At 35.7% G+C, this 9,901-nt stretch overlaps 1 protein-coding gene across 1 annotated transcript; it reads right to left on the bottom strand.

Moving 5' to 3' along the window:
• Nucleotides 1–3,722: 3,722 nt before the first annotated feature.
• Nucleotides 3,723–8,504, bottom strand: LOC128497673 (protein polyglycylase TTLL10-like). The gene is made up of 9 exons (XM_053467836.1): nucleotides 8,380–8,504; nucleotides 8,139–8,257; nucleotides 7,666–7,777; nucleotides 7,135–7,220; nucleotides 6,686–6,839; nucleotides 5,972–6,284; nucleotides 5,286–5,402; nucleotides 4,783–4,876; nucleotides 3,723–4,312 (listed from the first exon to the last, which is right to left on the bottom strand). Exons 1-9 carry the CDS (start codon nucleotides 8,502–8,504, stop codon nucleotides 3,723–3,725), a joined length of 1,710 nt encoding a protein of 569 aa, XP_053323811.1.
• Between the last annotated feature and the right edge of the window lie 1,397 nt (nucleotides 8,505–9,901).

The raw sequence follows: 9,901 nt of genomic DNA, 5'->3' as shown, positions 1-9,901 counted from the left end.
AAAGAGGATGCATTGGAAATGTTATTTAGGTGTGTGTGGCCCGTGTGGTGTTTTTTAACAGTAGGGGAAGCTGTTTAAGTTTATTTACGGTAATTAAGAATCACATACAAAACAAATTTCGAGGAAGATTCTCTAAAGTGCTACTGGAAAACAATGCGCAACTGCACTGTGCTGCTGTGTGCAGTCTGCCAAAAAGTGCTCACTGTTAAACTTTTGCAGTGCAAACAGTGGTGCAGGCTATCCAAAAATTTAGTTATTTAATTTTATTTTTAAGAAAATTCTCAAGTTATAGCCACTAGTTAGTTAGCTCAAGTTTACAAAACAGAAAAATAAGGTACCACAATATGTGTGAACATTAAACAATACTTTAATTTATCAAAGAGGAATTGAGCTTCTGTGTACCAGTATAACAGAAGAAGACCAGAGGAGAAATAGTTAAAATAAGTAACAACTTTAATATAAATAAAAAAAATAATATCTTCTGTGGAGAGGAGAAATTGCAGTGACAGCTTGATTCTCACGAAATTCCTTTGCGTCCATTTCCTCAATGGGCGTATTCAGCACAACGCATTTCACCGTTGCCCTGCATCGGCTTCCTCGGGTGCATAATCTCTCCTCCTCCAGTCTTCTCATTTATAGAACCATTTACCCCCTTCTATACCAATCACTTGATCAATTATGTCCTCTAACCCGATATGGGAAAGGCTGAACTTGATGGACGCATGTCTTTTTTCAGCTAACTATGTAACTATGTAACCCCTTCTGTACTAAACCACTCAATTAACATAAAGATACATTTGATAAATAAAACAAATAAAGTGCTAGTGTCTTATATGGGGTCCTGCGGCGAGTCTCCCTGCTCTGCCATGAAATTATGTCATTTTCCGGCGCTCAGCATTACAAGCCGGCACCGAAACCGAGCTAGAGGGTTCGCAGAGGAGAGAGAGGGGCGCCGAGCGGGTAAGCGAAAACCACTCGGAACCCCACTCTCTCCTCCGCTTAAAAAAAACAAAAACGCTTGGGGCGGCAAAGTGGGCCTCTGGGGCAATTGTCCTGCATAAATGTAACAGGCTGCAATACATAACATAATTAAATAGTTACTATTACAGGCTTCTTGCACAAATGACATAAATGTACAAAAGACTGGTAATTATAGAGTAGAGTACTGATTTTGCAATAGTTAAATTAAAGTGCAAACTGCTTCAACGTCTACCTCAAATACACATAGCCTCCAAATACATAATACGGCAAAAGGCAGCACTCTAAATTACATAAAATCATGTAAGCGTATAAAAATCAAAAGACAGTGCAAGAGCCCCAATCCCATCCCAATGGCTACACAATGGACAATATAGAAAAGTAAGAGATGCACTTGTCAAAAAAAAAAAGAACACATAACCCACTGTATAATTAAGAAAAAATATAACTTATATGAGAACAATGTTTAAAACGACAATATTACAAGTGGGAGTAAATCAGCAGTTAAATACATGCAATAAAAATTAAAATTAATACCAAAATTAAGACACAAAAACAAAAAATAGACAGGAGGGCGGACAACAAATGTGATCTCCAACGTTTCGCCGATAAAGGCTTTATCAAGGGTGACCCTTAGCTAAATTCCTTTTGTTAGTGCTACTACTTCAGCTACCTTGTAGCTTTGCTTAGTACAGTCGTCGACACACAGACAATTGTTCTTTAAAGAATTTAAAAAAATAAAAGTTAACAGCAAAACAGTTAGGTAAGCTTCACTGCTTGCTGAATAAAACCCGCAGCACTTATGTGGCTGGGCTTGCTAGCCCAATAAGTTCACTTCACTGACGGACTGAAAATTTGAAAAATGTACTTTGTATCTTCTGTGCTAACACAAAGCACAAGGCAGCACCAGTACTACAAAGAAAGATTAGCTTAACTTCACAAAAATTAGTATAACCGGCTAGTTTAGCTTTACATGTTTAAACATTTATTTTAAACATACATTTTTAAGTTTAAGCTTTAAAATGTTAAACACAACACCACGAGCAAGATTAACTTAATAACCTGAGAGATCTCTTCTTTCTGCTAGACTAGGCTAAGGCTTTTTCACTAGGCTATTTGATTTTTCTACCTAATACTGCCAGTCTTATTTTATTCTAAAAAATAATTTACAAAAAAACAGGGAAGGCCCTGTGAAAAAGGGCAGGCTGAGGCTCACCAAGTGCAGGAAAAATGGCGAGATTCTCCTCCTCTTAGTGTAGTTAAAATGGTGGCCGCAGCAACGAAACAAATGGATGAATGACAAAGATTTTCCTTATCACGCATTCGTTTTCATTTGTTTACTTTTTTAGTTTGGCACAAAAACACATTCGTACAAAAACGAATGTGCAAAGTCTAGTAAAAGGGAAACCATTTGGATTGATAGCTTACATACTCTGACTCCTCAAGGTCTTAATGAGGAACTTGATTATACTTCCTTCTTACTTTAAAATACTTATGTTATTCTTGTAGTTGCCAAGTACTATCAGTCATTATGAACTGATACTGTTACCTGATGGTCACTACTGTTAAAACCCTGTAGTCTGGTGACAACACTGGGATTTGACCTGCTCAGTTCCCCAATACTTATTTTTTTCGTTTTTACACATGGACAACTTATGACGTTTACCAGCCATTAATTGTAACTGTGACGTACATCGACTGTTATTTACAACTTACAACCTGCATTACTAAACATATGTATACTTTACCATTGAGTGTATACTTGATACTATTGTATACCTAATACTCACCAGGCCTTCTATATATGACTAAATATTTACTTGTTATACTTTATTCGGTTTGCATTATATATATACATCAAATAGAACTAAGCATCCACTTAGCATGATGTTTATATCGTCAGAATAATAAATATATCTAATCACCCCTTCGAGACCAAGGCTGTTTAAACACTTTTGTACTGCTCGTGTTTAGCTATAATTTTCTCCTCACCTATTTAGTGTACCCACACAAGTTATATATTGTTGTTTTTTTACAGGACAAGAAGGCCTTTATTCAGATACCATTTTTTCTAATTATATAATCTAATTTCCTATAAAAAATAAAATAAAAACAAAATACAGAATGTTTGCGGGAACGGACAGGAGTGGAACGCACATGTTGCAGGAGTAGGCGGTAATGGTCAGAAATTCGGCGGGAGCAGGATTAAGAAAACAGTCCCGCTCAGGGCGCTAATCTGGATCTAAATTTTATAGTCAGACCTCTATTTGAGGTCAGATTATAAAACAACTTTGAATAGAAGATGATTTGCTCTAAAAATAAAACCTTGTCTTATATTCGAGCAAATACGGTGTGTAAGAAGGGAGTTAGAGAGGAGCATAGCTGTACATTATGTAGAAGGAGAGATGCTTAGCATTAGGTCTTGAAAATGTTTAATTCTGGCCAACTTATTATTCAATTCTAGGGGATATAAACTGTACTGGTCCCCTTCTCCAGCTGTACTGCAGTTGTGCGACATCTAGATTGATTTCACCATTATGTTTTTTAATGTGATCAATAACATTATTATTTTAGTTCTTTTGTTTTTGTTTTGCGTTCTCTTTTACCACCCAACCTTACATCCTTTGTTATATGCCACACCTACAACACAGTTATCCTATTGTTATAATATATTTCTACTTGAAAGCAATGGATGTTAACTAAAACCTTAATTTAATAAGCAAAGAGTTTGTCTCTTGAAGATTTTAGTGTCTACGTTGGAACTTTCTCAGAGGTTTAACTTCAGCTGATGGTGGAGCTGGTGTTAACAAGCAGCTCCTCTTGGAGATCCTCGGGGTCTTACATTCAGAGGTCGAGGGTCTCTCCACAGAGGCAGTCCGCGTAGATGAGTTCCTCATGTTTCTTATATCTGGCAGTACATTTGAGGCCTTAATCTTACTGAGTCTGCCTGCAGAGGAAGTCTGCAAAGAGTCACTCCTTTTGTTTCTGACATCTGGCAGTTCAGCAGAAGACTTACGCACAGGTTTTTGTTTGAGTATTGGTGGTAATCTGAGGGAGTCTTTCTCTGTGCGGACTTTGGACATTGCTGCTGGTGGTGCTGATGTTATCCTCGAGTCTACTTGCTTGGCTCTTTTTTTGGTGTCAGGGGCTTTAACAATTGGTGGAAGTTTCTTCACATTCAGTGGTTCCCTCTGAACTTTTGTGGATCGGGACCAGTCAGATTTCACGGTCACCTGATTCATCTGTCCATTGTACAGAAGTACACACTGGTTTTTAGTTTTCAGTGGAAGAATTAGTTCGCCCTTTCTTTTATTAAAGATTTCAAGAGTCAAGTCTAAAGAGAAAAACATAATAATGTAATTAATACTTTCAGTGAACCAGAAATATGTGCTGTTGTTTTTTCTCTGCTACAAAATATTACAACCTAAATGCTGGTGACATACTCAACTACAGGACAAAAAACAAGACTAGAAGCATGAATAAGACTGATGTGATAATGACTGTGTTGTACTCTGGAAATATGTACTGTGAATACCATAATCCTATCCTATAAGGTTATACAACATTAGTTGCTTAACATCAACCCTATAACTACATGCAAATAGGATAGCCCCCAGGGTTTGCATGGCGTGTGCTCCCCTTCTTAGGAAGGAGCAACCATTTGTCCTGCTCCCTCTCTTTTGCTTGTCGTCTTTGCATCACTGAGAAAGTAGAGTGCTGAGATATGACATCATAGGGTAGGGTAAATAGGACCACTGCGGTGGCGTCCTAGGTGAAGTCAATACATCAAATACATAAACTTACCAAGTGTATCCTTAATAACCCCTGGGATCACCTCCTTCTGAACCTTACAGCTGGTGCTCAAGGATGGATTGCAATTCATTTCCAGGAGCCACACCTGTTAAAATAGTTAGTATAAAAATACAACATACAAAACACTGACTACTTATGATTCAATATTGAAAGAACCATAAACATATTTCTACAGTCAAAAGGGAACAAATGCAAAATCTCATCAAATCTATGTTCTCAGACTTTTCTTATGTTACTCTATTGATACTCACTTTAACTAAAAGCTTTATAAAATGATGCGATATAAAATATTCTTACTCAATAAAAAGATGTTTTTGAAATATTTTTTATGAATACTTCACATTTTTAAATTTTCACATAAACTATTGAGTCTTAACAGTGTAACTCTAGAACTTCTCCTGCGTAGTCATATCAAAGTAAATACTACTTGTTTTGTTAAATGGTGCTTATGTTCTAGAAGGGAATACTATTATTGTTTTGAATTGTAAGATTACCTGAAAGTCTTCATCGATTAAGAAATCGCAGCCGATGAGATCAAAATACCCCCGGCGACTTGTGAGCCTCGATTTAAACGATTTGAAGCAGTGTGCCATTATCAGCTGCATCTTTTTCTGCGGAAACAGGAAGACAATGAGAACAACTGTGAGTTATCATACATACGCCAATAAGCATTATTTGGAACAGGCAAGAAAATTAAGTTTATAACTGGAGAAGAGGAAGTATCAATAATGCCTGAATACCATGAAACCAATGACTACAGAGGAGTGCATAAAATTGGTAAGTAGGGACAGGCATATGGAAGTTTTATTTGTGGTTGCCTGGCTACATTGTAGATTTACAAGATGTTGTGTACTCTAAAAGCAAATTTATGAAAAATAAATGTTTTTCTTTAAATTTTTAATATAGTGTGTGAAGACACCATCGTCTCACAACCACCTAGCCACTGAACCCCATGGAAACTACTAGACCTCTGCAAAAAACCCTCTTAAACCCTGCAAAATGTTTCCCCCATTTTATCAAAACTCTACATAATAATTCTACTAATGCTGATTAAGTGCATTTTCCCATAATCCTTAATTATTCCTTCTTAGCGATATTTCCCCTATAGTGAACAAGGTCGCTTGTGAACCATCTCATTAAAGCTATATGTATGTACAGTAACCATTTATTCTTTCCTTACCGTGAAGGTGTTCAGAACCCAGTTCCTGGGTAGATGTTTCTTGGAGGCATAGACTTGGTTAACATAGTTGTTAAATCTCTCCATGGACCAGATAGTTTCGTCCTTCAATTCCTTATAAGATGGATGCTTCTTTTGCATGTATTGGTTGGTGAGATGGCTAGTGAGATCAGTAGATTGGTGGTCATATTGTTCACAGGTAAGTCTCACATAACCATGACGGAAAAAAACGACATAAGGCTCCGTGGATGAGATAATCATATAGGACCTTACGTCAAATTTCCGTCCACCCAGAAGCAAAGGATTTGGAATATATCTGCAAAACAAGAAAGAAAATGTACTCTATTTAGTGAACATTTAAATCTATTCTAAAAATTCAACATTACAGTTTCCTATGGATATTACATACTTTATTGCAGAGACGGGGGATGGGTCAATGTGGTGAAAATATTAATCAAAATAATTATTTTGACATCAAGTAATTAACAAATAAATTACTTATAATGATCAAGTACTTTACAAATTAAAACTAATTCAATATTTACTACTAGTTGGTTAGCACTGTGATTTAAATAACATAGTTATTAAAACAGAAACTAAAGGCCAGAACCTGAACTTAAGACATTTTGTTGAATTGTTTCAAACCTTATCATACAATAATAATACTAGTAAAGTAACACGAGTAACTGCATGCTCTCATAGTAATGTGTGTCGTACCTTTGTACAATGCTGGCCTCTGGGACATGATTACGGTCATGCTTATGGAGCCTCATCTGGCGTTGTAGGTCATTGACTTGCGTTGAGTTTTGCAGCAAGAAAATGCCACGTCCTTGGTTTAGGCCAGTGGGCTTACAAATCCATGTTTGAGAATCTGAAGATAGAAATGAAATTGCAATTAGTGAATTCTATTTATTCATGGAATGCAAATTAAAAAGAAATGTAAACTTTGTATAGTGACTTCCAGTACATCCAGTACATTTAAAATGTACATTATTACACATGAGGAGCATGGCAGAAAATGTCCCATTTGAACATTCTGGACAACTGCCAGAAGCCTTTACCTGTAGTTAAACACAAGGGTGTCTAAATTAAATTAAGGGACAGAACCCCTACTCCAACTTCCCTGTGTTAGCTGTGGCTGTTAGTTCTATATTATGAGTACTTACCTTTATAAAGAGAGAAGAATGTTTTTCTCTCTGATGGAATGTCCAGACGGTAGGACTCTGGATAAAAATCGGCCATTTTCAGTTCTCTGTTCAAAGACAACAACATATAATGTGGAGAGTCAATGATACTAATACATTTATATTTGTAATAAGAATAAATATTGTGTCCTTCTGCCTTCTACCTACAAGACAATTAACATCCTGTATTGTATTCTATCCAAGGAATGTTTTCATGAACATATCTTTTTAAACATGTTTTTACAATGACACGGCATATTGCATACTATTACTTACTCTTTATTCAAGAAGTATTAAAAATAACAATTTCCACATGACAGTCTAGGAGAGGTCTTCGAGAAAATCCCAAATCCATCCTAGATGACTATTAGAAGGCTTCCTACCAACATAAGCAACTGCTTTTGTATTACAGAGTATCTGTATCGCACAGCTTCTCAGTATTACTGTCCCTGATAAATGTGCTGGGTATTGCTGTTGAATATTCTAAAGGAAGGTAACTAAACTGCTACTCACTTTGAGTTCCAGATTTTGCTTTGTTGGATTTCGTAGTCCCTCAAGCACCTTAAAAGACCAATTTTTGTAGTGAAAATCCAGTTGTTTGGAATCTGGTAGATCAATTGTTTGCCTAGAAAAAAGGTATGTGAAACAATATTTTAAAGCTTCCTGATCTTTCATGTCATTCATATAAAAACCTAGCACTGGAATAGCTGTTATTTTATGTTTTATTTAAATCTGTCATATCCTCATAGCAATCTTGATGGGTTTTAATAAACGATATGCTTTATCATTCTTTTCTTACTTTGTTAAATAATCTGTTTAAAGAATATAGAGAGCATTTCTAGAGTTTTTAATATCTTTGAAAAAACACCACAGCCCTATAATACCACGCAATATTTGAACACTAGAATAGTCTTATACAAACCAAATAAAATATGATCTGCATAAAATTATACATATGATATGTAGCGGAAGCTTGGCATACTTACCTTCTTGAAAAGATATATAGTTAGATCTTCTCTTGATGGAACACCACTTCAACATGTAGTCATTCCTGGTCTTATCCTGGATGGGTGTCCACCCTTTATTCATGCAATAATCTTTAACACTGAAGTAGAGGAACAAATTATTATTAACCAAACATATTGCTTCAATTCAACTTGAAATGGTTGCTAAGCTATGTCATATTTACAGACAGAAAAAATGCTTTATCTTTAATAAAATACTTACAGATTTGCCCCATTACCGCCTTCAATATAAAAGAAGGAGTTCTGCCTCTTTAGATATTCAAGAGGACTCCTTGTCACTTTTGGTGCCTCAAGAGAAATCAGTTGCCTGTTCCCTTTTTGGCTCATATTTGTTATTTGAACTCGCAGTTCGGTTTGAAAGAAAAGACTTCAACTGGTAAGAGCGCTGTCTCTTTCTAACAACCTCTTTCCTTGTGTAACTCTGACTTATATGCTGCCCTTAGCTATTGTGACATCACACGATTGTGAGGTCATCAGGAGAAGCACTGCAAGAAATCTTGGAGGACACTGGCCATGTGCTTATGTTAGCAGTATAGTATATGGAAATATTACATCCTAGAAGTACTATGGAATTGTTATGTATCTATCTATCTATCTATCTATCTATCTATCTATCTATCTATCTATCTATCTATCTATATATATATAGTGATGTACTGTTTGGTTAAAATATACCTCAGTGAAACAGATCTAAGGTGCAGATAAACTATTGTTAAAAACAGCCAGGTACGTGGCTGTAGATGGCTTATTCTACATTTAAACATAGAAAATAATTGTTTATATAATAAAATACAAAATGTATATGGACCAATGCTAAATATCAGAGTCCAGTCTGTACATATTAGGCACCTATCCTTATCTTTAATGAAATACTTACAGATTTGCCCCATTACCGCCTTCAATATAAAAGAAGGAGTTCTGCCTCTTTAGATATTCAAGAGGACTCCTTGTCACTTTTGGTGCCTCAAGAGAAATCAGTTGCCTGTTCCCTTTTTGGCTCATATTTGTTATTTGAACTCGCAGTTCGGTTTGAAAGAAAAGACTTCAACTGGTGAGAGCGCTGTCTCTTTCTAACAACCTCTTTCTTTGAGTAACTGTGACTTATATACTGCCCTTAGCTATTGTGACATCACACGATTGTGAGGTCATCAGGAGAAGCACTGCATGAAATCTTAAAGGAAACTGGCCGTATGCATATGTTAGGAATATTGGATATGGAAATATTATATCCTAGAACCTAGAAGTACAATGTAATTGTTATGCAGTTCTTCACATTATATATATATATATATATATATATATACATACTTAAAGTGATGAACTGCTCAAGAAGTACTTATATAATTGTATATATATAGTGATGTTAAGTTTTGTTAAAATATGCCTCAGTGAAACAGATCTAAGCTGCAGATAAACTGTTGTTAAAAATAGTCCTGAATGCAAATTAGATAAGTGGGTGTAGATGGCTTATTCCTTTTTATTATTATTTGCAAATATATTGTACAAATTGATTTGGATTACACCAATAGTTACAAATACAAGAAAATGTAAAACATTTGGAAAGGAGGAGTATTCTGGAGATAAGGGGATATATCCATGTTACTTAGTTTGCGTTGTTAACCAACAAGGAAGTGGAGCCAAGCTCAGAAGTCTGATCTTATGACAAATTTCTTAAGACAATTTACATGTTTCCGGTATTAGCCAACCTATTTCCTTTGCCATAT

Source organism: Spea bombifrons, chromosome 5 (assembly GCF_027358695.1).
Source record: "Spea bombifrons isolate aSpeBom1 chromosome 5, aSpeBom1.2.pri, whole genome shotgun sequence".
NCBI lineage: Eukaryota > Metazoa > Chordata > Amphibia > Anura > Pelobatidae > Spea > Spea bombifrons.
This window is presented reverse-complemented; position numbering and strand designations above follow the sequence as displayed.